General features: G+C 48.8%; 2 protein-coding genes across 3 annotated transcripts; one reads left to right on the top strand and one right to left on the bottom strand.

Annotated features, from left to right (window-relative positions):
- The first annotated feature begins 1,902 nt into the window (after positions 1-1,902).
- Positions 1,903-18,508, top strand: Strc (stereocilin). Its single transcript, XM_051183574.1, has 29 exons — positions 1,903-2,301; positions 3,206-3,991; positions 4,079-4,103; positions 4,901-6,254; positions 7,123-7,185; positions 7,282-7,392; positions 7,568-7,734; positions 7,813-8,041; positions 8,143-8,258; positions 8,499-8,631; positions 8,956-9,138; positions 9,379-9,417; positions 9,567-9,734; positions 9,924-9,989; positions 10,442-10,567; positions 10,839-10,897; positions 11,655-11,778; positions 11,889-12,001; positions 13,504-13,639; positions 14,035-14,231; positions 14,396-14,486; positions 14,798-14,954; positions 15,765-15,934; positions 16,421-16,576; positions 17,113-17,255; positions 17,414-17,562; positions 17,654-17,751; positions 17,847-17,994; positions 18,193-18,508. Exons 1-29 carry the CDS (start codon positions 2,247-2,249, stop codon positions 18,282-18,284), a joined length of 5,454 nt encoding a protein of 1,817 aa, XP_051039531.1. The 5' UTR covers positions 1,903-2,246; the 3' UTR covers positions 18,285-18,508.
- On the bottom strand, positions 18,499-24,558 carry LOC127221565 (creatine kinase U-type, mitochondrial). Of its 2 annotated transcripts, none has more exons than XM_051183573.1 (10): positions 24,457-24,558; positions 23,294-23,495; positions 22,501-22,699; positions 22,205-22,300; positions 21,497-21,718; positions 21,266-21,351; positions 21,007-21,130; positions 19,420-19,554; positions 19,129-19,254; positions 18,499-18,731 (listed from the first exon to the last, which is right to left on the bottom strand). In XM_051183573.1, the coding sequence occupies exons 2-10, from the start codon at positions 23,440-23,442 to the stop codon at positions 18,615-18,617; spliced, it is 1,254 nt and encodes a 417-aa protein (XP_051039530.1). In that variant the 5' UTR covers positions 23,443-23,495; positions 24,457-24,558; the 3' UTR covers positions 18,499-18,614. The 2 variants fall into 2 exon arrangements, with proteins under 2 accessions (XP_051039530.1, XP_051039529.1); XM_051183572.1 differs by having other exon boundaries at positions 23,294-23,547; positions 24,457-24,542.
- Positions 24,559-26,302: the final 1,744 nt, after the last annotated feature.

A 26,302-nucleotide genomic window follows, 5' to 3' on the forward strand; every position in this document is an offset into this window, starting at 1 on the left:
ACCCAGCTATGGTTACAATACAGGGCATGCAGGGGCTGGAGAGATGGTTCAGCAGTTAAGAACACTGACTGCTTTTCCAGAGGACCAAGTTTAATTCCCAGCACCCACATGGCAGTTCACAACTGTCTGTAACTCCAGTTCCAGGGGATCTGGTACCTTCACACCAATGCACATGAAATAAAGTTAAATGATTAAGTGAATTATTAAAATTTTAAAAATAAAGGACAGTATAGGGCATGTTTATATTTGTGTTTGTTTTTTGAGATGGTCACACTATGTAACCCTGGCTGTCCTAGAACTTGCTATGTAGACCAGGCTGGACTCAAACTCACAGAGATCATCCTGCCTCTGCCTCCTGAACACTGAGATTAAAGGAATGCCAACATTCCCAGCTGTCTTAGTTAAGGCTTCTATTGCTATGAAGAAACACCATGACCACAGCAACTCTTATAAATGAAAACATGTCATTTGGGCTGGCTTACAGTTTCAGAGGTTCAGTCCATTGTCATCATGACCGGGAGCATGGTGGCATCTGGTAAGTGAGAGTCCTATATCTTGCAGTCAACAGGAAGTTGACTGAGACACTGGTAGTATCCTGAGCATAGGAAACCACAAGGCCTTCCTCCACAGTAACACACTTTCTCCAACAAGGCCATACCCACTCCCTGTGAGGTTATGAGAGTCAATTACATTTAAACCACCATGCTAGCCCAACACATTCTTTTGGAGTTGGTTATTTTTTGAGACAGGGTTTCTATGAGTAGCCCTGACTGTCCTAGAACTCACTCTAGGCTGGCCTCCAACTCAGAGATCCACCTGCCTCTGCCTTTTGAGTGCTAGGATTAAGGATGTACATCATAACATCTTAGCCTAATTTTGCTTTGTTTAAATTTTTTTTTTTAAAAAAGTGTATGGCCAAGAGTAGTGGCATGCCTCTCTGATTACAGCACTCAGGAAGCAGAAGCAGCCAGATCTCTGAGTTCAAGGGCAGCCTAGTCTACAAAGTGAGTTTCAGAATAGGCAGGGTTTTTAAACAGAAAAACCCTGTCTCAAAAAACCAAGTAACAACAATAATGTGTATGTGTGTTTTGCCTGCATGTATGTCTATGCACCATATACATATCTGGTGCTCTCAGAAGGGACCAGATCCCCTGGAACTAAAATCAGAGATGGTGTGAGCTGCTATATGAGTGCTGGGAATCAAACTTGGGTCTTCTGGAAGAGTAATGAATGCTCTGAACTGCTGAGCCATCTTTCTAGCCCTGCAACACAGGAATTTTATACAAGAAAAAGTGATCAGACCCTGGCCAGACCAGCTTATTTCAAACGAAGTCTTTCTAATCCATGAACAGGATGCCATGTGTAGACAGTTTAATCTGAGAAAGAGAAACTGCAATACTTGAATGGTCTAATCAGCAAGGTCTCTGGGTCTATGTCCTTACATATTAATTACTTATGTGGTTTGTGAAGTCCTACCTACCTCGTAATATTGCAGGATTCTAAGGATTTGTTTTTAAGTGTGTATGTGTGTGTTGTCTCCCTGTAGGTATGGGCACATGAGTATAGCTGTCCCCAGAGGCCAGAGACATCAAATTCCCCTGGCCTAGCATTATTAGCAGTTGTAAGCCACCTAATATGGGTGCTGGGAATCAAAGTCAGGCCCTCTGCAAAAGCAGTATACACCATTAATTGCTGAGCCATCTCATCAGCACCAATATTGTGGGATTCTAGATAGTGAATTTAAAGTAATAGCTCTCCTTCCTGAACATTCCACACTTGAAACAGATCTATCTTAACTAATATCTTTTCTTTGGGCATCACTGGCTACCCAGTTCCTTTCTCAAATTCCTCAAATCTTCTTTGCCTCTCAAATTCCTTTGGTATCCTCTTTGTTGGCATTTTTCTGCAGACCCCCAGATTACATTTTTCTCCTGTTCCTATATATGCATATTTCTCTCTGGTTCCTAACTCATGCTGTCTCTTGGCTAATACTCTGAGGGCCCTGCAATTCCCCTGTCATTGGTCCTTCTAACAGAAGTACACCCTTCTCCCAAAGCCAAGGGATCAGGTATTCAGTGGCTCCGGTGACAAACTTGATGTCAGGTTACAGATATTGTTTCCCCAGAGACCATGCTACAGTGTCAGAGGAGCCCCAGGCTGCCCACACTGCCCTGTCCTCACCTGGCTATTCCTTCAAGGTGACAACAGCCAGCACTTACCTCTAGGACTAGTGTGCAGCTGGAAACATGGCTCTGAGCTGCTGGCCCCTGCTGCTGCTGCCCCTGCTGCTCTCACACAAAGGTGAGAACATGGAGTAGGCTGGGGGGGGGGAGGAGAATACCTTTCCCATCTTTTAAAACCATGCGTGTGTGTGAGCATGCGTGTGTGAGAGAGAGAGAGAGATTATTCCCTTTTTAAAACTCTGTAAACACACATGCATTCATACACACACACACACACACACACACACACACACACACACACACACACACCACTATGGTACACTGGTGGAGGTAAGGACAACTACAGGGTTTGGGTCTCTCCTTGTACCAGGTAGGTTCTGAGGTTTGAACTCAGGCTTGCTTTTTACCTACTGATTCATCTCATTGGCACCATCTTCCCTTTAATAAGACAGGAGTGTGCAAGTTAGATAAGTATGGTAGCTTGTGCCTGTTAGCCCAGCACCCTGAGGCAAAGGATTGAGAACTGAGTCCAGTCTGCAATACATAGAGAATCCTTGCCTCAAAAAGTCTATACTTAATAGTGTGGCAGTTAGCCAGTTAGATAAAAGCTAGAGGGACGAGGAAGAAGGCAGAGATTGTTGCTATAGGTGGCACTAAGGGTCCAGAGAGCAAGCCAAGACTTACCACAGAGCAGTGGTTCTCAACCTTACTAACCTGGCCACCCTTGAATACAGTTCCTCACATTGTGGTGATCCCAACGATTAAATTATTTTCATTGTGTTATTTTGCTACTGTTATAAGTCATAATGTAAATATCTGTGTTTTCTGATGGTCTTAGGTGACCCCTGTGACCTGTGAAAGGGTCATTTTACCCCAAAGGGGTCGTGACCCACAGGTTGAGAAACACTGCTGTAGCCTAATGCCAGGGCTCAAATCCCTTTATCTTGAGAAGTGCAGAGAGGGGAAAGCTACTTTGGGCTTTGGGCATTTCTCCTTTAGTGATTTCTCCTCTCTTATTATAGTGAAGTTGGTGCCCACTGGGCCCCAGTCTTCGGATTTTGGTCTCTCCCTTCTGAAGTCATTCATCTCCACGCTGGACCAAGCTCCTCAGCATTCCCTCAGCCAGTCACGATTTTCTGCATTCCTGGCCAACATTTCTTCTTCTTTTGAGCTTGGGAGGATGGGGGAGGGACCAGTGGGAGAGCCCCCACCTCTCCCGCCCCCTGCGCTTCGACTCCATGATTTCCTCCTGACACTGAGAGGTAGCCCAGACTGGGAGCCAATGCTAGGGCTTCTGGGAGATGTGCTGGCACTCCTGGGACAGGAGCAGACTCCCCGGGACTTTTTGGTGCACCAGGCAGGTGTCCTGGGTGGACTTGTAGAGGTGCTGTTGGGAGCTTTGGTTCCTGGAGGCCCTCCTGCTCCTACGAGGCCCCCGTGCACCCGTGATGGGCCCTCTGACTGTGTTCTGGCTGCTGATTGGCTGCCTTCTCTGATGTTGTTATTAGAGGGTACACGCTGGCAGGCCCTGGTGCAATTGCAGCCTAGTGTGGACCCAACCAATGCCACAGGTCTTGATGGGAGAGAGCCAGTGCCTCACTTTTTACAGGGTCTGTTGGGCTTGCTTACCCCAACAGGAGATCTGGGCTCTGAGGAGGCTCTTTGGGGTGGTCTGCTACGCACAGTGGGGGCCCCCCTCTATGCTGCCTTCCAGGAGGGGCTGCTCCGTGTCACTCACTCTCTGCAAGATGAGGTCTTTTCTATTATGGGCCAGCCAGAGCCTGATGCCCAGGGGAAGTGCCAGGGAGGTGAGTGCTGCCATGGTGAGGGCTGGCATGCAGCAGGGAAAGAAGCTGCAATTCCGGCTGTTTTCTTCCTTGCTCTTTCCCTCCTAGGGAACCTTCAACAGCTGCTCTTATGGTAAGTAACAGACCTCCAGTTCTGGGAAGTTGGGGCTGAGCAATCTGTAGGTGGAACACTGAAGGCCTTAGGCCCCAGAACTCAGACGGGATCAGCAGGAGGAGTGTGGGTTAGTGGTCTTGGAGTGTGAACGCCTGGGTTGGTTTTCAACCCTTCTTCGTTGCCATGTCACCCTGCACCTGCAGAGTTGTTGTGAGGAATAAAAAAAAAAAAAAAAAGCTGGGCATGGTAGTGCACACTTTTAATCCCAGATCTCTAAGTTCAAGGCCAGCCTGGTCTACAGAGGGAGTTCCAGGACAGGCTCCAAAGCTACAAAGAGAAACCCTGTCTCAAAAAACCAAAACTAGAGCGAGAAAGAGAGAGAGAGTTGGTAAAGTATAAACCACTTAGAATAGTGTGGCATGTAGTGCGTATACATGTTAGCTTGTAAAGATTGGGCTGGGTGGGGGCACAGACCCCTGGATTCCTGTATTTCAGGACAACAGTGCCAGAGCACAGTTAGACATATTCAGTTGTCAGGATCATTTCCTGACATGAAGTCAAACAAGGGCTGTGTGTAAGCTGCCTAAACCAGGTGAAGAAGGGGAAAAGGGCATGAAAAGGGTAGGACAGGGCAGGAGTGTGCCTTGGCAGCGTAAACGTGTGTTCTTTCCTCCATCCTCGTATCCAGGCCAGTAATGCCTATCTTCTCAGGGAGCTTCCTTTAGGGAAAGCCTACGCTTGCCACTCTGCTGCAGGGCTCAACTGGAGGAAATGTGGGCTGATCACAGCCTGCTTGCTCTTCCCTGTGCACCCAGGGGCATGAGAAACAACCTTTCCTGGGACACCCAAGCGCTGGGCTTTCTATCTGGATTGCCACCTCCACCCCCTGCCCTCCTGCACTGCCTGAGCACAGGTGTGCCTCTGCCCAGGGCTTCCCAGCCTGCAGCTCACATCAGCCCTCGACAGCAGCGCGCCATCTCTGTGGAGGCCCTCTGCGAGAACCATGCAGGCCCAGAACCACCCTACAGCATTTCCAACTTCTCTATCTACTTGCTCTGCCAGCACATCAAGCCTGCCACCCCACAGCCCCCTCCTACCACCCCACAGCCCCCTCCTACCACCCCACAGCCCCCTCCTACCACCCCACAGCCCCCTCCTACTACCCCACAGCCCCCTCCTACCACCCCACAGCCCCCTCCTAGCACTGCCGTCATCTGCCAGACAGCGGTATGGTATGCAGTCTCATGGGCACCACGTGCCAAAGGTTGGCTCCAAGCCTGCCATGATCAGTTTCCTGATCAATTTCTGGATATGATCTGTGGCAACCTCTCATTTTCTGCCCTGTCTGGCCCCAATCGTCGCTTGGTAAAGCAACTCTGTGCCGGTCTGCTCCCACCCCCCACCAGCTGCCCGAGAGGCTTGGTCCCTGTGCCCCTTACCCCAGACATATTCTGGGGTTGCTTCCTGGAGAACGACACCCTGTGGGCTGAGCGGTTGTGTGTGGAGGAGAGTCTGCAGGCTGTGCCCCCCCGAAACCAGGCTTGGGTTCAGCACGTGTGCCAGGGCCCCACTTTGGATCCCACTGACTTCCCACCTTGCCACGTTGGACCCTGTGGAGAACGCTGCCCAGATGGGGGCAGCTTCCTGCTCATGGTCTGTGCCAATGACACCATGTATGAGGCCTTGGTTCCCTTCTGGGCTTGGCTAGCAGGCCAGTGCAGAATAAGTCGTGGGGGCAATGACACTTGCTTTTTAGAAGGCATGCTAGGCCCTTTGCTGCCTTCTCTGCCACCTCTGGGACCATCCCCACTCTGCCTGGCTCCTGGTCCCTTTCTGCTTGGCATGTTATCCCAGCTGCCACGCTGTCAGTCCTCTGTGCCAGCCCTTGCCCACCCCACACGCCTGCATTATCTCCTGCGCCTCCTGACCTTCCTTTTGGGTCCTGGGGCTGGGGGTGCTGAGACTCAGGGGATGTTGGGTCAAGCTCTGCTGCTCTCTAGTCTCCCAGACAACTGTTCCTTCTGGGATACCTTCCGCCCAGAAGGCCGGAGAAGTGTTCTGAGGACTGTCGGGGAGTACCTGCGACGAGAAGAGCCAACCCCACCGGGCCTGGAGTCCTCTGTCAGTCTCAGCTCTATGAGCAAGGTGGAGCTTCTATCCTGCTTCAGTGTGAGTGAGATGCCTCTGTAAAAGCTCTGGAGCAAGGAGGGGATTCCAGGAAATTCCTGTAATATAGACCAGAGGGGTAGTGCCGTGCCTAGAGGGATTTAAGCACACAGCTGTAGAGCAGCCAGGCAGGTTTGGGCTGCCAACCTCAGGCAGATTATTCTGCCTTCTCATCTATAAACTGAGCGTAACAAGTTATTAACTTTTAGGGTGGAATGCTACATGCTGTGGACTTAGCCTAGTGCATGATTCATAAACATGCAATAAACTTCATCTCATTATTCTGTCAAACTCTGTGACTCTCCCATGTTCTGCTGCAGGAAGGAAAGGATTTTAATTTTCTCTGTAACAAGTGAGAAAGAATTGTGGGTTGCAAAGTCAGAATGAAAAGGAAAGCTTTAAGGGGCAACAAATCAGAAGACTCTGTTCAGGTTCATGTAGCACATACATTATTGTGGTCTTAGGCAAGTGATGTTTTCTTATTGTGGAGTCTTTTCTGTATGACAAAGGAGCTTACAGTGTGTTAAATTTCATCATCAAGTTGTCGAATGAATATCTGTTATGTAAAGGGACTTTGTGAGCTTTTGTTAGTTCACGTTAGGGTCACTTTTTCAAGCCCTAGGCTGAGTGAAATGGAATTAGATAGAGATTGTAGTTTGGTTCAAGCCTACAGATCTTTGTGGAGCCAACTATAAGCCTGGCCTAGGAGACTGTACAAGAGAAGTTAGGATGTGCATCTAAAGAGACACACGCACGTACTAACTTCAGAAGAAGAACATGCAAGCATCCCTGCAAGTTGTGCTAAAGTCCCTGGGGAAGCTTTAGGAGGATCAAAGACTTAGCTTTCTTCCTGTATTTTTTTCCCCACCAGCCTGTACTGTGGGATCTACTCCAGAGGGAGAAGAGTGTCTGGGCCCTGAAGATCCTAGTGCAGGTAGTAGGTGGAAGGGCACATGGAGGGCTTAGTGACAGCCGCGGCTTGAGATCCCTGGCCACTGAGGTCTTACCCACCATTGCCTGCTGTTGCCAGGCCTACCTTCACATGCCTCCAGAAGACCTTCAGCATCTGGTGCTCTCAGCCGAGATGGAGGCTGCACAGGGCTTCCTGACGCTCATGCATCGCTCCTGGGCTCAGCTGAAGGTGAGCAGAGAGGGGAGGGGAACAAGAATAGAAGGAATAAAGTGGTCAAAGGTAATTAGACCCTAGTATTCTGGGGAATTGCTTGAGTGACAAGAGGAACCCCTAAGAGGAGGTGGCAGAAGATTCTGAATGCCCTCAGAGGCAGCATCCATCTCTGTGTCTTATGTTCTTACAGGTTCCAGCATCCGAGGAGCAGGCCGTGGGTCGCCTGACAACCTTGCTGCTCCAGCGGTACCCACGCCTCACCTCCCAGCTCTTCATTGACTTGTCACCGCTCATCCCTTTCTTGGCTGTCCCTGACCTGATGCGCTTCCCACCAACCCTTTTGGCCAATGATAGTGTGTAAGCATCACTCCTTCTTCTATCCACCCACAGTTCCCTCTGTTAAATCAAGGAGCAACTCCTTCCTGTCCACATCAGAGAGGATGTAAGAAAAATGTTAAGACCTGTTACTCTCCTTAGCCTGGCTGCCATCCGGGATCACAGCTCAGGAATGAAGCCTGAACAGAAGGAGGCCCTGGCTAAGCGTCTGTTGGCCCCTGAGCTGTTTGGAGAAGTGCCTGATTGGCCCCAGGAGCTGCTGTGGGCGGTGCTACCTCTGCTTCCCTATCTCCCCCTGGAGAACTTTCTACAGCTCAGCCCTCACCAGGTATGAGGATCGTTGTTATTTGATTGCCCCATCCTCCTCAAGGTGGAATGGGAGTCAGGAGCATGTCTCACCATTACCCCACCCCTCCTTCCCAATCTCAGATCCAGGCCCTGGAGGACAGCTGGCCAGTGGCAGGTCTTGGGCCAGGGCATGCCCGACATGTGCTCCGTAGCTTGGTAAACCAGAGCATGGAGGATGGTGAAGAGCAGGTGCGCAGGTGAGTTGTAGTTGAATCTGTGATCATGCACAGAGGTGGCAAAGAAGCAGGGATAGTATCCTAGACAGGAAGGGGCAGAGAGGACATGTTCCTGGCAGTCTAGGGGCACTGAGAGAGAAACTGGTAGATGGTATTTACATTTCCAAGTTTAGTTTACATGCCTACTCTACGTACCAAATAGTTCATGCCTGGGTACTAGAATCAGTAACCACATCAAGGCCAACTTCGTGTCCTCTTCAGGCTTGGGTCCCTCGCATGTTTCCTGAGTCCTGAGGAGCTACAGAGTCTGGTGCCCTTGAGTGATCCCATGGGGCCTGTAGAACAGGGCCTGCTGGAATGTGCGGCCAATGGGACCCTCCGCCCAGAAGGACGGGTGAGCCCCTTGGTGCAAATCTGAAAGACTCCAGGCTTCACAGAGACTGTATGAGTGACTTACCCAGTTGCTCCAACCAAGCTTAAGCACAGTAGTGTGGATTCCCAATCCCACTGCTTGCCATCTCTGTCCCTAGTATCTACTCATTCTTGCCTCTTTGTACCTCTTCCTAGCCTTACCCAATGACTCCTTTTGTGATCTTGAGCCAGTTCTACTCTGGTCTCATCCCTGGTTCCAAGTACTAGTGCAAGTTCTGGTAAATCCAGATGTGAGTTTGGATACAGCTGCGTCTTCTCCTCTGCCCCAAACCTTCCTTTGTTACAGGTGGCATATGAACTTCTGGGAGTGTTGCGTTCATCTGGAGGAGCTGTCTTAAGCCCCCGAGAGCTGCGGGTCTGGGCACCTCTCTTTCCCCAGCTGGGCCTCCGCTTCCTGCAGGAGCTGTCAGAGCCCCAGCTTAGAGCCATGCTTCCTGCCCTACAGGGAGCCAGTGTCACGCCTGCCCAGGTGGGCTTATCTTACTCCCTGAAGCCCCAATCGTGAGAATCAGATGTAGAGAGATCATCAGCTCTTCCTTTCCTCGGGTAAATTCTGAAGGTGTAAAAGCTCAAGAAGGGCCCTCAGAGACCTTGGTCCCCGTGGTGGCTGAGAGGGAACTGGAAACCTTGGAGGGCAGGTCCAGGAACCTGTTTGGGACTTAGCTGACAGGAACTGAGAGCTGTTGATCCCTGTTCCATCCCATTACAGGCTGTTCTGTTGTTTGGAAGGCTTCTCCCTAGGCACGATGTGAGTAGCATCAAGTTCTGGGTGTCTGCTAGAGAGCCTTTTGCATTGGCTCTCTCCTCCCTCTCAGTTCCCCTCTTACCTATTGCCCTGTACAGGGCTATATTCCCCAATATTCCCCCTCTTCAGACCTCTTGTCTCTTGTTCCTTAGCTGTCCCTGGAGGAACTCTGCTCTTTGCACCCTCTGCTGCCAGGTCTTAGCCCCCAGACACTCCAGGCCATTCCTAAGCGAGTTCTGATTGGGGCTTGTTCCTGCCTGGGCCCTGAACTGTCAAGGCTTTCAGCTTGCCAGACTGCTGCACTGCTGCAGACCTTTCGGGTATGAGAATAGGAGAATGAGATAAGTAGAAAATGAGTGGTACATAGGGGGTGAAAATCTTTCTTGTGGCCAGACACCCCCCCCATACCCAGAGAGAGAGAGAGAGAGAGAGAGAGAGAGAGAGAGAGAGAGAGAGATGCACACATACACATACCCCCCCACACACAAATACTACTAATTCTTGTGCAGGTAAAAGATGGCGTTAAAAATGTGGGTGCAACAGGTGCCGGCACAACTGTGTGCATTCCTGGTCAGGTATGTGTGGGCCGTCCAGACTGAGCACATCTCCGTGCTCTGGGTGGTTTCATCTGGCTGGTGTTGCCTCATACACTCCCCTACAATAGCTTTGAAAGTTCAGTTTAGCTCTGTACCCACCTAGATATTAGCAACATTCCAATGCAGAACATTACTATTCCTATCATCCTACACTGTCAAAGCCAGAAGGCCTGACATCCCCCAGGCCAGTCTCCTGCTTTCACATGAAATGACTAAGGCTGAGAGAAGCTAGGGGACCTCTCTTCTTCAGATGTCTAACTAGCGCAACCCAGCCGCAATAGCCTGCAGTATGAGGGTACCTAAGTGTTCACTGCTGCAACGGCAAATGCTGTCCACTCCATCCTGGCTTTGATCACTTTCTGCTCTTTCCTGAGGGCTAGTGCAGATCCTCTCACCTATCACTGTACTGCTGTACCCATCACTGCCAGCAGCCCTTCCCCACCACTTGGCCAGACTGCCTGCTTCCCCTGCTCCCACTAAAGCTGCTACAACAGGACACTGCGGCTCTTCTGGCAAACCGAAGGCGTTATCGGCAACTGCCTTGGTCTGAGCAGCAGGTAACTCTTCTGCCCTGAGTACACCCTCTCTGTCTTCTCCACTTCCTTTACTTCCATAGCTCTGATACTTTATCCCCTATCACTGGCTTCTCTGTCTCTGTCTCTGTCTCTGTCTCTCTCTCTCTCTCTCTCTCTCTCTGAGGGGGTAGGGCTTTGGGGAAGGGGAGCTGGTAGGAATCATAGAATGAAGAAATATGGCCTCATGCTTCCCTCTGAGGGCCTCAGGACAGCACCTCTGCTGGGAAGCTGTTCCCTCTTTGTCTGTCTATAGGCACAATTTCTCTGGAAGAAGATGCAAGTGCCTGCCAACCTGACCCTCAGGAATCTGCAGTGAGTGGCTGGGGTTGGACATTTGGTTCATTTCAGTTGGCATTTTTATTGTTGTTAATATGACATGCTCACTATATGCCTGGCACTGTGTGATGGGGACACAGGGATACAGGGATGGGCTATTATTTCAGCCTCAGCAGCATTCTGGTTTTCTTCCCTTCCCTTGCTTTCCTCCTTCCCTTCCACAGTGCCACAACTATCCCAATTATTGCCATAGGATTCAAAAAACGTGGGCTCATGTCATATCCTTGTTGCCAAGAATCAAGTGTCTAAGTCACTCTAAGCATCAGATTTTTTTTCTTTTATGTAATGAGAAATTTAAAAGTTACTGTGAAGATTGAATGAGATTAAAGCATGTACCTGGCCCAGTAAAAACTCCTAATAGACATTTGCTGTTCCTAATTAATTCAAGCTGACTTTAAAGTCACTAGAGAAAGAAGTAGGTATTGTTTTACTTACAGTAAACGTTTACTACAGTAAACGAACCAGGGGCTTTGGAATTTGAAGACATAGCTCTAGTCTCAACTTCTAGTAGACTGATGTTAAGAGTATTCCTTGACCTTTGTAGATCTTTATTTTACTGCTGCTAAACAGTGATGATGTTATGGGAAGCCAATGATGTTATCTATGTACAAACATTTCACAAGCTGTAGATGACTATCAATGAACATCGGTCTTTGTGTTGAGAGTGATGATATTAAGGATCAGGCAGGCTCTTACATGTGCTGAAGAGCATCTTCCCACTGGATGCCCACAGGGCTCTGGGCAACCTGGCAGGAGGAATGTCCTGTGAATTTCTGCAGCAGATCAGCTCAATGGTCGACTTCATTGCTGTGGTACACATGCTCTACCAACTGCCCACTGGTGTTCGAGGGAGCCTGGTGAGAGGGAGGCTTAGGCATTAGCGGGAGGCTTAGACCCTGGGTTCAGAATCCCAGCCTTCGTGCTCAGTTCTGTCTTGACCCTGCCTTCCCTACCCAATACCTCCCAGCGTGCCTGTATCTGGGCAGAGCTACAGCGGAGGATGGTAATGCCAGAGCCAGAGCTAACCACCCTGGGGCAAGAACTGAGTGAGCTTGACACAAAGCTACTCCTAGACTTACCGTAAGTACATGCCTGGAGGTATGGGGGCCTCAAGTTGCTCACCTTTGAGTAGAAGCTCCCTCTTTGGAAATACCCAGAAGAGGCAACTCTTTGTTTAGTAGTTTTCTGACAGCATCTACCATCCCAAACAGGACTCTTTCAAAGTGGCTTCAAATATCCGTCTGCTCCCAAGAACGGCCCTGGCACAGGATAGCTAAGGCTGGCAATACTGTGTTATGGCCATCAGGCAAATTTAGGCTACATTAATGGATGTGTAGTAACTACAATGAAGAAGGAAATGGTCTATCATGTCCTAGAGAATTGTAATCTGATTGATGCCCTGTGTTTTCAGTATGTTCAGAGGAGTGGATGGGGGTAGGGGATGAAGTGTGTTAAAAAGCCTCCAAGTCCCCAAGAAGCTATCAATTAGGAAGTGTATAGGTCTATTTGTGAGTGATTCTGTGGAGCAAGACTAGGATTAACAAGATAAAAATCATATTTTTTGTATAATCTAATACAACTGAAGTAGATCATTTGTGTCACCAAACCTAAGCTGGATGGCCCCATGGAAGGAATGAGAGAGCAGGTTCAACAATGAATTGGGAGAGAGAAGGCTAGGTGAGAGATTCCCTCAGCCCAGAGATTCTAGTTTATCAGTATCTTTTAAAAAGGGTCTCACTGTGCAGCTCTCACTGGCCTAGAACTCACTGTGTAGACCAGATCCACTTGCCTCTGGCTCCAAAGTGCCAGGACTAAAGGCATGTGTCACCACACTTTTTTTTTTGTTTTTTTTTTTTTAGATTTTAAATAATTTATTATTTTATTTTATGTGTATGGTAATTTTGTTGCATGTATTTCGATACGACAAGTACATTCTGGTACCCACATAGTCCAGAAGATGGTGTTGGATTCCCTGGAACAGGAGTTATAAATGGCTGTGACCTGCCATGTGGGTTCTGGGAACCAGACCCTGGTCCCCTGGAAGAGCAGCCAGTGCTCTAAGCCACTGAGCCATCTCTCTGGCCTCTGGTTTATGAGTACTTTACCCATGTGCTGCTTGTCTCATTTTCCAAGCCATCTGAGCTGCAAGTGAGAGCAGGGAAAGGCTGGAGTTGAAGACTCCCTGGAGATGTGTGGATGCTGAAAGCAGCTAGTGCCCCTACATACATGTTTGCAAGATTTCCTGTATGCTTCGATTCTCATACACTTGACCCTTTTCTATATAGAGAGTATAGGTACCACTTCTGGTTCCTGTCTTATTTCTTTTAAAGGCCGTTTAAATCTCTTTAACTATGTTGGTCCTCTAAGAAAATGTAGAACTCCAAGAACCCAGCTGAGGTAAAAGACCTTGGACCCTAAGTCAGAAAACTGGAGTTCCTCACTTGTAAAAGAATACTAAGAGATTTGAACGGTGTTTGATATCTGGGGCTTTTGGGTCCATCACATCAGGTGGGATGTGATGGTCCCTTCTCGGCTGAGCTCAGTTCCACTTGAATGTCACCGCTGTCAAATTTCAATGACAGGACCCAGCTGATGGACAGGTTGTCCAGTGATTCCATTATGTTGGTGGTAGAGTTGGTTCAAGGCGCCCCAGAGCAGCTGCTGACACTGACCCCACCCCACCAGGCAGCCTTGGCAGAGCGGGCACTAAAAAACCTGGTAAGAGCCCACCCCATCAGACTCAGAGCTTCTGGCCTTGGTGATCCTTGCCCCTCAAATAGCGTTCTTTCACTTCTAGGCCCCAGCCCTAGACTGCTAACCTACCTACCGGCCCTGGCTTCTAGATCTGCCTCTCGTTTTTTCAGTCAACCTGCTTCATGTTTCATGCTCGTGTCCCTTGGAGTCTAAGAAACCCTTTGGATAGTGCCTCTCGTCTTTTTATCTGCTTCTGGCTGAGCTCACTCACTATTTAAAGCAGCGATTAAGAGAAATGGGCTTCATAGGGCTGAGTTAGAAGCAGGAGGGGAGGGAGGGTCAAGGGATTTGGTGTTTTGATCAAGGAGTCTGGTACTCTGGGTCAGGTGCATTGTCCAAGGCTTGATGCCTTTCTCCAGGCTCCAAAGGAGACTCCAATCTCGGAAGAAGTGCTGGACACACTGGGCCCCTTGGTTGGATTCCTGGGAATAGAGAGTACACGACGGATCCCTTTACCAATTCTACTGTCCCATCTCAGTCAGCTGCAGGGCTTCTGCCTAGGAGAAACATTTGCCACAGAGCTGGGAAGGTTGCTGTTGCAGGAGCCTGTTCTTGGGTATGGCCCTTTGGTAACATCCTATGCCTAGGCCAAGGTCCTTGGCCATCAGCTACAGTGACGTCCCTTCCATATGTTTAAAGGAACCCTGAGTCCCCAGGCTCAGAATGTCTTATTTTCCTCACAGTTCACTCAACTCCATGCTGTCCCATCTGTCCCCACAGGAAACCAGAGTCGTGGGGCCAGGATGAAGTAGAGCAGGCTGGTCGCCTGGTGTTCACTCTGTCTACTGAGGCTATTTCCTTGATCCCCAGGGTGAGGTGAAGGAACAAGGAGCCTGAGGGGTGGCTAGGTCATGGAGGGCAAAGGAAGTGCAGTCTGTGTCTGGGGAGACTGCTAAACAAAGGCAGGGCTGGTTTATAGTTTTTGTTTTCAGTTTTGTTTGTCTGAGACAGCCAGGTTGGCCTGAATTCATTCTGTAGCCCAGGCGGGCTTAAAATTCATGGCAATCCTGCCTCAGTATCTCAAGTGCTGGGCTTCCAGGCATAAGATGATAGAGTCTTGAAAATAGAGCTCCTGGTCCTGACTGCCAGATTGCCTTTCCTTCCCTGTACTCTCTCCTGCAGGAGGCTTTGGGCCCAGAGACACTGGAGAGGCTTCTAGAAAAGCAGCAGAGCTGGGAAGAGAGCAGAGTGGGGCACCTGTGTGGGGGGCCACAGCTGGCCCACAAGAAAGCAGCTCTAGTAGCTGGAATTGTGCAACCAGCTGCTGAGGGTCTCCAAGGTGAAGCTCCCCAAATACTCCAGCAGGGTGTGGGGAAGAAGGCATCAAGGCATACAATGCAATTGGAAGCCTGGGCGGGTGACTGTGGGTGGCCGAGCTTTGACTGCCCTGCTTTTACAAGGCCCTGGGTTCCATCACTGACACCACAGTGGTGTGGGAGGCTGGGCTCTAGGTGTGCTGGGCCCTCTGAGCAGGTTTCCTGCTGTCTGGGCTTTGGTCATCAGTAAAGCACAAGGGTTAGAAGGTGATATCCAAGGTCTCTTCTAGTTGTAATGGGAGTTTATAACCCATTAAATGTTTAAAGTCAGGTGTGGTGGAACACACACCTGTGTTCCAAAGACTTAGGAGTGGAAGAAGGATGATCAGGAATTCAAGGTCAGCCTTAGCTACATAGCAGATTTAAGGCCAACCTGGACTACATGAGACCTTGTCTCAAAACAAAACAAAACAACAATTTACCTCAGAATTAGATTTTCTTGTTCTCTCTGGCCTAGCAAAGTGTAGTGCTCTCTGTTGGGGAAATCCCTAGACAGGAGGAGCATCATGAGGCTAGAGGCCTGGGTTCTAATTCAGCTATTTCATTAAATACCTGAGCAATATCCTCTGTCCTCCATTTTACAAAGGATGATCTTGCCATCTTCAGTCACTTTTGTTCAAATACCCTTTGAGCTCCATAATTCTCGCTGTCATCTTTCCTTAACCCATGCTGCCCACGCTGTTTTGTCCTCTAGAAGTTAAATAATCTGCAAATATCACTGGAGGCATAATTTAGTATTACACCAATCCTTTGTCTCTGCCTTTTGTCTTCAGAGCCTATACCAAACTGCGCGGACATACGCGGGACCTTCCCAGCAGCCTGGTCTGCCACACAGATTGCAGAGATGGAGCTCTCAGACTTTGAGGACTGTCTGTCACTCTTTGCTGGAGATCCAGGGCTTGGTCCTGAGGAACTGCGGGCAGCCATGGGCAAGGCCAAGCAGGTTAGGGATAGAGAAGATGATATGGGACATAAGGAAATGAAGACTTGGGTAAGAGGTGGGGAAGCAGAAAACGAAAGTGGGACGTTTGGATTATAAGCAGAAGGTTGGAGGGCATCACTATTGAAGGAAGAGTAGTACGATAGACTGAGGGGCTACTTGAATGTCCATCAAAACTGCCCAGGGAGCAGGTTCTTAAAAGGCAGTTGCTGAGGCTATGCCAGGCTGACTAAGAGTCTCTGGAGTTTGGGTCTGGCATCTGCACCTTAGGTATCTCAGGGGGTCTGGTGCATACAGAGTTTAAAGTTCATGGACTAGAGTTTGCTCTCCTTTCCTACTGAGACTCCAGCCTTTCAGTAATCCCTAAATCAGAGAAACTGAAAACAAGGTGAGTGAGATCTGGCTGGTGTCCCACAGCAAGTTCAAGATCCTGCATTTGACTCCCAGTCCGGTGCTTTTCCCACTCACATGTCCCTGTCTTCTTCCTAGTTGTGGGGTGCCCCCCGGGGATTCCGTCCTGAGCAGATCTTGCAGCTGGGCCAGCTCCTGAGAGGTCTAGGAGAGCGGGAGCTGCAAGAGCTTACCCTGGTGGACTGGGGTGTGCTCAGCAGCCTGGGGCAAATAGATGGCTGGAGCACTGTCCAGGTAACATCTTCTTTCTTGCCCTGGACATCCATCCTGTGGACCTAGTCCTCTAAATTATCCAAGCCCAACGGATTTCCTCTTGTGATTCTTTCAGGCCATCCTTTCCATCTTTTCTTGATTTGGGGTGTTCTGTTTTTGTAGACAGGGTCATATACAGCCCACCCTGGTCTTGACCCTCATTCTTAGCTGAGGATAGACAGCCTCTAGCTTCTGATCCTCTGCCTCTGTCTCCCAAAATCTGGGATTGCAGGTGTGTCACCACACTCAGCCTGTCTTTTCTTAATACCCTGTACTAGTGACCTTAGGAGCACTGTGATTTATTCTCTGAAGTCCTAGATACACAGTATTCTCTAGCCCCCTTTCTCCTCCTCCTATCTTTGTGAGAGCAAGGGTGTATCCTCGATTTTTCTCATGGCTGTAGGATTTCCTGATGTTTAGAACAAGGCAATACAGTCTAGTAGCATCTCCCACTCCCCTAGTCATTTTCCCATCCATTAATTCCCCAGGATTTATCTCTTTATCCTGTGCTCTACCAGCTCCGCGCTGTGGTCTCCAGTTTCCTGCGGCAGAGTGGTCAGCACGTGAGCCACTTGGATTTCATTTATCTCACAGCACTGGGTCACGCACTCTGTGGGCTTCGGCCAGAGGAGTTGCAGCATATCAGCAGTTGGGAGTTCAGGTTACCTGTGGAAGGCTTGGGGTGGTGGTGCTGTGGTGGAGATGGGCTCGTGAGGGGGTTGTCCCACGAAGGGAGTCCATTTGAAGCCATCTCTTCCTCCATCTTATGATCACAGCCTGTGTCATTGGAGCTGAATTCTTTTCCCTTCTCTCCCACAGCCAAGCAGCCCTTTTCCTGGGCAACCTGCATCTCCCGTGCTCTGAGGAACAGCTGGAAGTTCTGGCTTATCTCCTGGTGCTGCCTGGTGGCTTTGGCCCAGTCAGTAACTGGGGGCCTGAGATCTTCACTGAAATTGGCACAATAGCCGGTAGGGAAGCTGGGCTATTGTTTGCCACTGGTTTTGTTACCACATCATTGGTGGAGTGTGATAGTTAGATGTGTTCTGCTTCCTTCAACAGCTGGCATCCCAGACCTGGCTCTTTCAGCGTTACTACGGGAACAGATCCAGGGCCTGACTCCTCTTGCCATTTCTGTCATCCCTGCTCCCAAGTTTGCAGTAAGTTCTGGTAGACTGGGACCTACAGTTATCACAGGGAGAGCAGGGGCCCCATGGGGTTACATGGATGTACTGACTCCTGTCCTCACCTCTAGGTGGTATTCAACCCCATCCAGTTATCTAGTCTCACCAGTGTTCAGGCTGTAGCGATTACACCTGAGCAAATGGCCTATCTGAGTCCCGAGCAGCGACAAGCAGTTGCATGGGCCCAGCACGAAGGGAAGGAGATCCCAGAACCATGGGGTAAGTAACCAATTGCACAGCTTGGATAAACTGCCATCTGACCCAGAGTCCACATCCTAACTTGGTGCTGCCTGGCTCTCAGAACCCACACAGGTCTCTGGAGTAGAGGGGTCTATACACAGAGAGCTAGTTTCGAAGCACTGAAGGCTCTGGGGGAACAGAACTGTGATAGTCTTCCTATTCTTTGTCTCATTATAGGTCGAAGTGCAGCCTGGGGCCTCTGTGACAGCTTCCAGTCCTTCTGGGCTCTGGCATTGACCATCATCAGCTTTGTTGGCCACCTATTATGATACTGCTCCTTCAGTTCACAATGAACACATTATAAATGGGAGTACGTTCTAATTATTCAGTAAGCGGATGAGGAATATGGGGAATGTATTCCACCGCCCACCTGAGAATCAGTGCTCCTGGCATCTATGTCTCTTGCCATCATGCATAACCCCCACTGTTTCTTTTCATCTCCTACTTCTTCCTCACCACACCAATAGAAATAACACAGACAGCTGGAATATAATGTGGAGTCTTTACTAGGACAGGGAGCAAGGGGAGGTCCAGGGAGAGGAGAACGTTAAATATGTAGAAGTCCTGGGGATCTTGATGCATTTGCTGGGGATGGGGTGTTAATATTTGCCGTGGACGAGAGGTGCAGGGATTCGAATATCCTGTCCTCTCTCCAGACGCCGTTCACAGTCAATCAAATAGTTTACTCCATCGATGACCAGCTGCACCAGCTCCACCTGAAGAACACTGATCCTTGATCTCTACTCCCCACAATCTACCTGAGCTGCTGCTTCTTTTCCTTTGTTCATTTATTTAGACAGGATCGTACTAGGTAGTCCTGGCTGGCGTGGTACTTGCTGTGGAGCCCTGGCTGGCCTGGGACTCAAAGCTCTCCCTGCCTCTGCAGGTCTTAAAAGCATGAGCCACCTTGCCCTGCCTGAGCTTCTTTCTTAGCACTGATCTTCCATTTCTAAAAGCACCTTTCCCCTCCCCTCCCCTCCCCTTCTCTTCCCTCCTCTTCCCTCCTCTTCCCTCCCCGACTCAACCTGAACTTTCCTCCTTCAGATTCTGTTCTGTCCCTGAGGCTCACTCACTGTCTTATCTCAGTTCCTCAACCTATCTCAAATGCCTCACCTCTGACTTGCCAAGTCGATCCAAATTAGAGATGTCAAAGACACTGCCTGTGGCAGCGGTGTCCACTCCTCCCGTGCCACGCTTTTGGAGTCTTAAGTTCTCCAGGATCTTCGGGAAACGGCTGTCCTACAGGAAAGATAGACATCAGGAGGGGCAGTCAGTAGACGCAGGGGCTGTTCCTGCCTTGCCCTTCAGCCATGATATGACTGATTCCTTTCAGAGTGACTTCTCCCTCCCCATCCAAATACCCCTCCTCACTTTCAACTCTCTCTAACCCCACATTTCCTTTACTTTGCTTAGCAGGGGCAGTTTGATGTGCACTCCTGCCCGAAGTCCAGTGCCCAGGTTAGATGGACAGGTCAAGATGTATCCCAAACGCTCATTCCACATGAACTCCCAGCCTCGTTCCTGGATCAGTTTCTCCACCTGTGCCAACAGAGACTCTGTTGTGAGAAAATCCAGGATGGATATATTCCTCATAGCTAGCCCTACAAACTCTAGAAATATTTCTACAACAAGAAACTTAAGGATGGGTGAATGACGTGCTCTTCATTGTTAGAAATTATTGTCATCACACACGAAGGGTATCTTTGAAATTGCATTATACGTGTACTGATAAGATTGTGGACAAATAGACTGTGGAAGAAACGTTAAGGGTGACCTACGAAATGGACACAGTGGCAAGCAGAACAGAGAAACAGTTGGCTGTTCAGATAGTTCTTCATGCATCAATTATCTCCTTAATGAAGAGCAGAGGGTCCTTTCATACAGAAATGGGGCAGTAAGATTTGGCACAGGAAGTGGCAGAAGAACCTGCTCTTAGCTGGAGAAGGAGCACATGTAATAGAGAGAAATGAGAACGTAGAGCAGAGAAGCCAAATCCAGAGGTGTGGGCATGAGAAGAGGGGAGTACAGAGGTGTCCCCATTTTCCTTAACCTTACCACCATCAGAACAGAAGAGACTGGGGCCTGCCAGAGCAATAGACACAAAGGCCACTACCCAGAATAAGTAAAGATGACACTGTAGCTCAGAAGGAATCATAAGTCTGAATCTAATCACACTGAAGCTGACACTTATTGTAGAACAGTTACTTGGCCTGCATTATTTAATTTAATCCTCACTAAAATATAAGCAATCATATTATCTCAACTTTATAGATGAGGAAATTGAGTCATATATAATTAAGGAGTTTTTCTCTACCCACTCATAAAACATTCCATTCCTTGCCCAAAATAGTGTAAGTTTCCCAGCTAGAATCTAAAAGGGAAGCTCTCTTTCTTTACAAGTCCAAAAATAAGACTGTAGATACAAGAATATACAATAAGGATTAGATCTATGGCACTTTCTAACACAGAATTAAATACAGAGACCCAATCCATATAAGACCACAGATTCACCTCTTGTCTAGAACCATACGTTCTAGAATTCAAGCCATCTCAGCCCCCATCTTCCCTAGGCTCTTTCCCATTCTCAGCTTAAAGCCTAGATACAACATTCATACGGGGTGACGTATCATAAGCATACCAATCTCTCACCCCCTACATCAATCCAGGCTCAGCCGTTCTTCTTAGCTGCACATCCTACCTCACACCACCCACCCCAGCATGGGCTTGGCATCTCATTGGCTCCTTCTTTGCATTACTAGGCAAAGATTATGCTTTATTTCCTTCCTTAGGTTACTGACATTCTTCCTATTTTAAGCATAATTACATTCCCTGGTTTTCCACGGATGACACTGGTTTGTAACTATTGTCCTTCCAAGATTAATAATGACCCTTTCTACTATCAGAAATGCCCTCGGTTGGTTGACAACTGATGCTTCGCTTTGGCTTTTCTCATTTCCTCCCACCTAGCTCCCTTGTACACCCTTCTCCAACCTCTTTGAGGCCCCGGCAGAATCTTTCAAACACTCTCTTCATGTTGCCGCCTTTCTCCATAGAGATGACCCGTGTGTGGTCCTCCTCATTCACCCATATCAAGAAACTCTTTTCATTGTTGTGCCTGAGGGCAGGAGATAAAGGGATCAAGAGGCAAGACAAGAACAGGGGAAGATGGAGGAAAAGTGTGTGTGTGTGTGTGTGTGTGTGTGTGACAAACACACACAAGGGAAACAGAAAAGGTGGATCAGTCTCATACCAGATCCCTCGAGCATCTGGCCAGTCTCGAGCCATCCCTGCTGCAGTCAGCAATGGAGACACAGGTTTATCAAACAGAAAATGGTCCTGAGGAGAATAAAGGGATAGGATTTCAGAATTCTCACAGTATCATCTGGGCCGCCCAAAGTCCATTTATCTTATCTGGCCCAGCCTCCACTGTGATCCTTTTCCATTGACCAATCCCACCCATTTCCCACTCAAGGCCCCTCACATCAATAAGCTGTTGCTGTTCAGCTTCTGTCATCTCACTGAGCCTATAGTATCGTCCAGCCAGGTCACCCTTCAGGCCGCTCAGCGCGTCCACCACCACACGCTCTACCTCTCGTCGCTCTGCCCGAGTACAGGCTGGAGGTAGACTGAGTCCCCTGATGCTTCGGCCAGTTCTGACTCTTGAGGACAATACATACCTTTCGTCAAAGTAGCCAGAACGTATCTGAGGAGTAAGAGAAATGAGTAAGTCACAGACACAACAGGTGGGAGCTCTTAAGTATTATAAAGCATGCACTGGAAGGAAGGACACATTGGACAGGCATGCTAATTGGAGAGGACATCGTGGTCATTTCTCTAAACTTCCCACTTTGGGTATAGCCTTTTTGGGGGAGGGGCTGTCAGCTGAGACTACAGGTGTGAGCCACCTCACCCAGCGAGGGCATAGTCACTTTTTATAAAAAAAAATATTTCACAATTTCATACACGTAGTGTACTTTGGTCATATTCTCCCCAACACCAGTACCCTGAAATAGTCATTCTTATCCACTGTGTCTTCATATCTGCTATTCTTGAAGATATACAATTCTTGCTCTTATCAATATCAAAAGCTCAGCAGTATAACCATGAGTCAGGAAATAGGTGTAATGACTAGAGATACAGAACACTCCCCACAAGGCCACACAAATCGAAAGTGTCATAGTTGGCTCACTTTAGAGGCATCAAGGTCAGTGGTGTGCTTCATTGTTCGGGGGTCATATCCATTATGTCGCTCTTGGATCACAGGGTCAAACAGTTCAGCAAATATCTGAAAGGGAGTTAAGAGGGAGAGATGGATATAAAGAAGAAACTCTCTCCTACACTTCAGCTGTAGATCAATTTAAAAAACTTTAAGTATCGATAATCCAGAGTCTTGAGGGAACAGACATGAGGGATCTTTAGGGAGAAGGAGCTGAGGTTTCTGGGAAGGTGACTTGGGTCACCAGGGAGACTCTGAGGGGCCCCTACCTCATAGGTCTCCTCATCTCCAGCCACCATGCCCACAGTCTTGATGAAGGGGTGGCCAGGGTTGTCCACGCCAGTCTGGATGCACTGATCTAGTGTCCAACCAGTGGGTGTGGTCTTGTCGCAGAGCCGTGCATAGACTGCTGGGGTCAGGTGACTAGCCATGCAGTTGTTGTGCTTTCGGAGGTCTGGGTACTCAGCGCTGGGAAGGGGGTACCCAGTAACCATGGAGGGAGGGCACAGGAGACTAGACCTACTGATGTCAGCTGGGAGCTGTCCAGTGAGCCATGTCTGGCTTTGCTCCTTAAAGGAGGGCGAATTAGAAGTAGGCTAAATCTTGATAATCTCTTTAGGGATTTCCAGGGTCTTCCCCACCCTCCCGTAGTTTTATCTGTCTGTGGCTGCCTCAGTTCCCCCACATCTACACAGTTCATTTTCTCTAGAGGTGGGGGAGGGGAAAGGCTCAGGGGAATTAAGGAGAACAAGGAGAATAGGTCGGGATAGGGAAAAGGTAGTTTCTAGTAATCCAATAAGGGATTTGGGTAGTGGGAGAACCTAGACTTCGCAGGCCAAAGCTGGCTTGGAGGCAGTGAAATCGGGTGACAGCTCCTTGGACGTGTTCTTGCCTTATTGATTTGGCCCTACTCCTCCTTTATGGCTGGGATCTCTAGACTGTACAGAAATCCATACCGGAGGCCCTGTCTATTGCTCAAGTCATCCTTCCTACCCCTTCAGTTCCCATCAACACCACCACCCCGAGGCCCCCCACCACCTCGTGCGTCTCAGGCACTGATACCTCGGGGGATACAGTCTCCTCCGTTCACTGGCGGCTCGTACAGAATCTGGACGCAGCAGAATCCCAGCGGCGAGGGACCCAGCTCCAGCCAAAGCCAGGAACCTGAGCCCGGGGCGAGCAGACAGCAGACGGGAAAAGGGACCAGCCATGGCTTGGGGATGCGGCTATTGGATTCGCAGCAGGATTTGGAGCAAGTCAGGTACTAGGAGGAAGGATGCAACGGGGTAGAGAGAGGGCCGGAGCTGGGTCTGAAGCTGAAGCCAAAATAGGGGTCACGATGAAGGCTGAAGTGGCAGCTGGTGCCAACCAGGTTGCAGGAGAGGCGCAGCAAGCTAGCGGCCAGCTAGAGCAGAGGGAGGCCCCAGCCGCAGTCTCCAGGGGTGGGGCTCACTCAGGCTCCGCCTTCCCGCCTGCCACCGCGCTAGGTGTGCGGGGGTGGGGTTGGGTAGCACCAGCCAGGTAATTAAGAAGGCCAGAGACTCACTCGCTGAGGGGGACATAAGCCCACCAAGAACGAGGGTAGTCAGATTTCAGCACCGAGTAAAGGACAGCACCACGGGGATTCCCGAACCTGGAACCCCCTTCTCCCATGACCCCTCTGTTTAATCTGAAACCCAATCCCTCTATTTTGTGGGTATTGGGGGGAGGGGGGTGACATTGACCAGCCTCTTCTCTGAATTCGATCTGCACGCAATCTCTCCATTTTTCCCAGGAGAGGCAGCCACAGGAAAACCACAGAATAAGATACAGAGGAAGGCTGAGAGAGCACACGGGAACAGACACCCGCTGCCTGCCTCAAGGTCACCTTTTCCCAAGAAACAGGAAGAGGACCAGGGAACTCCCTGCTACACCTTTGCTTTCCTAACAAGGTTGGGAAAGGATTACTTGAGAAGAATCGGGAAACTATTAGCTCCTACTCCATCTGTGCTGTCTCACACACACACTGCCGCCAAGTCTTCAGCTTGGCTATTTCCTGCCTCCATTTCTCTTGGGGCCCTACCCCACCCCACCCCCCTCTTTTTTTTCCCCTCCTCTACCCTATCCCCTACTTCGCCTTTAATCTTTTATTTTTCTTCCTCCATTCCAGGCTCAAAGCTGCCTGCTGCTCACAGGACTCCTCTAAGGAGTCCTGTGAGGACTCTGCCTCTCTGAAGCTTGCCTACCTGTTGATTGCTCTGGGCGTGGGGCTGGGGTTGGGCAGGGAACGGTGAGTTTCTTCTTCCTTCTCTCCCTTCTCTGCAGCTGGCAGTTCCTGGACTGGAGGGGAATTTAAAGGGAGGAGGAGGGTGTGGTGAGATGACTGGGTGTGGAATGGAACAGGCAGGCACAGGTCTCCTGAACCACATGTGCTTCCTCTCTTGGCGCTCTAACACAGTTTAATCTGGAGTGTAAAGGCTGGTGGTGTCCAAGGGCATAAGGTCATCAAGGAATCCCTGCCTCCTCCCTGGTCCTCTCTCTCTCTCTTGTGAAGTGCACACTCAGACTCAAGAGGGTTTGTTTCCACAGCTACAAGTGGGACTAGGGACTTGACTTTTATTATAGCAGTCAGGGAATGAAAACTGGAGTTGAGATAGGGCCCTGAGGCTTTGGTGTGGAGAGCCAGCCTGGGCAGAGCAGACATATTAATATATCTTCCTCAAGCTTCCTGATGTTCCAGAGCACAGTAAGCTATTTGGAATCTTAAGAATACTTGGAAAAAAGAGTTACCCTTCACAATCCCCACTGGAACCACTAATACACATTCCCTTATTACCCTCCAGCGCCCCCCTCCATCTCTACTTTTTTGACCATCCTTATTTGTGGGTATCTGTAAGGATATCCTTAGAAGCTATACATTTCTTTTTTGGGGGTTCATTACTTAAATCCCTTCTCTTGATAAAATACATTTCTCAGAGAATAGGCTGGAATAAGCTGGATCCCTTGTTGGAGCTTGCTCACTTTCAGAGAGACCAAAAAAAAAAAAAAAAAAAAAAAAAGAAATGTTACCTAGCTGTGGGTGTTCATTATCTAGTGAAGGGGTAGGTATGAGTAAGTAAATTAATTACCTGGGATGGCGTATATTTACCCAGATAAAAGAAGGAGATAATCTGCCAGAGCAACGGGGCTGTTATTTAGCTGAGAAGGTGTTCAGGAGACAGGGAGTGGGAAGGAGGAGTAGCAGAAGGAGAGTAAAGACAGCTAGAGCAGAGAAGTTATTCAAGTTTGGAAAATGCCTTCCTTCGTGAAATAATAGCTATGTGTACTTTTCTTATTCTTTGTGAGCCCCTGGCAGGTATGCGATGTGTTGTTAGTCATTTTAAAAATTACCTTATGGAACTGAAGAGATGGCTCAGTGACTGCTCTTTCAGGGGACTTGGGTTCAATTCCTGACACCCACATTGTGGCTGACAACTGTCTGTAACTCCAGTTCTAGGGGACCTGATGTTCTCTTCTGTTCTTCAGGCACCAGGTACACACATGGTGCACAAACATGCAGGCAAAACACCCACACACATGCAAAAAATTATTCTCCTGCATATGGAAAGTTTTTATATATATATATAGGAGTTTATTTTTAATACATATTATTACTAATACTTAATGTTTTAAAGCACTTTACAATTACAAGGAACCTGATGGGATGTGGCACATCTTTAATCCTAGCACTTGGGCATCAGAGGCAGGTGGATCTCTGTGAGTTCAGGCCAGCCTGGTCTACAGAGTGAGTTCCAGGTTAGCCAGGGCTACATAGTGAAATCCTGTCTCAAAACAAAACAAAACCAAAAAAAAAAAAAAAAAAAACCAAACCAAAACAAAACAAACAAACAAACAAACAAAAAAAACACCCCTCCTACAATTGCAAGGAACCTTTATGTGTGTATTATTTCACATGACCAGGATCAGAGTCTATTTTCTGTGGAATCATTGGAGAAGTCTTATACTTGAGAAATGCTGTAAATAGTTGCTATAATGAGCTTTAGAGGAGGTATGTGTCTAACCATTAACTATCATTGTTTATTTGTAAATCCT

This window comes from Phodopus roborovskii, unplaced genomic scaffold, assembly GCF_943737965.1.
Source record: "Phodopus roborovskii unplaced genomic scaffold, PHOROB, whole genome shotgun sequence".
NCBI classification, from domain to species: Eukaryota; Metazoa; Chordata; class Mammalia; order Rodentia; family Cricetidae; genus Phodopus; species Phodopus roborovskii.

What these genes read in the sequence shown, in the direction of transcription:
- Strc (XM_051183574.1), top strand. Translation starts at nt 2,247, where the DNA reads ATGGCTCTGAGCTGCTGGCCCCTGCTGCTGCTGCCCCTGCTGCTCTCA. An exon ending in CCAGTGTCACGCCTGCCCAG is followed by an intron (nt 9,139 to 9,378) that starts GTGGGCTTATCT and finishes ATCCCATTACAG; the next exon opens with GCTGTTCTGTTGTTTGGAAG. An exon ending in CTATTTCCTTGATCCCCAGG is followed by an intron (nt 14,487 to 14,797) that starts GTGAGGTGAAGG and finishes TCTCTCCTGCAG; the next exon opens with GAGGCTTTGGGCCCAGAGAC.
- LOC127221565 (XM_051183573.1), bottom strand. Translation starts at nt 23,442, where the DNA reads ATGGCTGGTCCCTTTTCCCGTCTGCTGTCTGCTCGCCCCGGGCTCAGG. An exon ending in AACTGCCCCTGCTAAGCAAA is followed by an intron (nt 19,255 to 19,419) that starts GTAAAGGAAATG and finishes TCTTTCCTGTAG; the next exon opens with GACAGCCGTTTCCCGAAGAT. An exon ending in ATCGACTTGGCAAGTCAGAG is followed by an intron (nt 18,732 to 19,128) that starts GTGAGGCATTTG and finishes AGTGTTCTTCAG; the next exon opens with GTGGAGCTGGTGCAGCTGGT.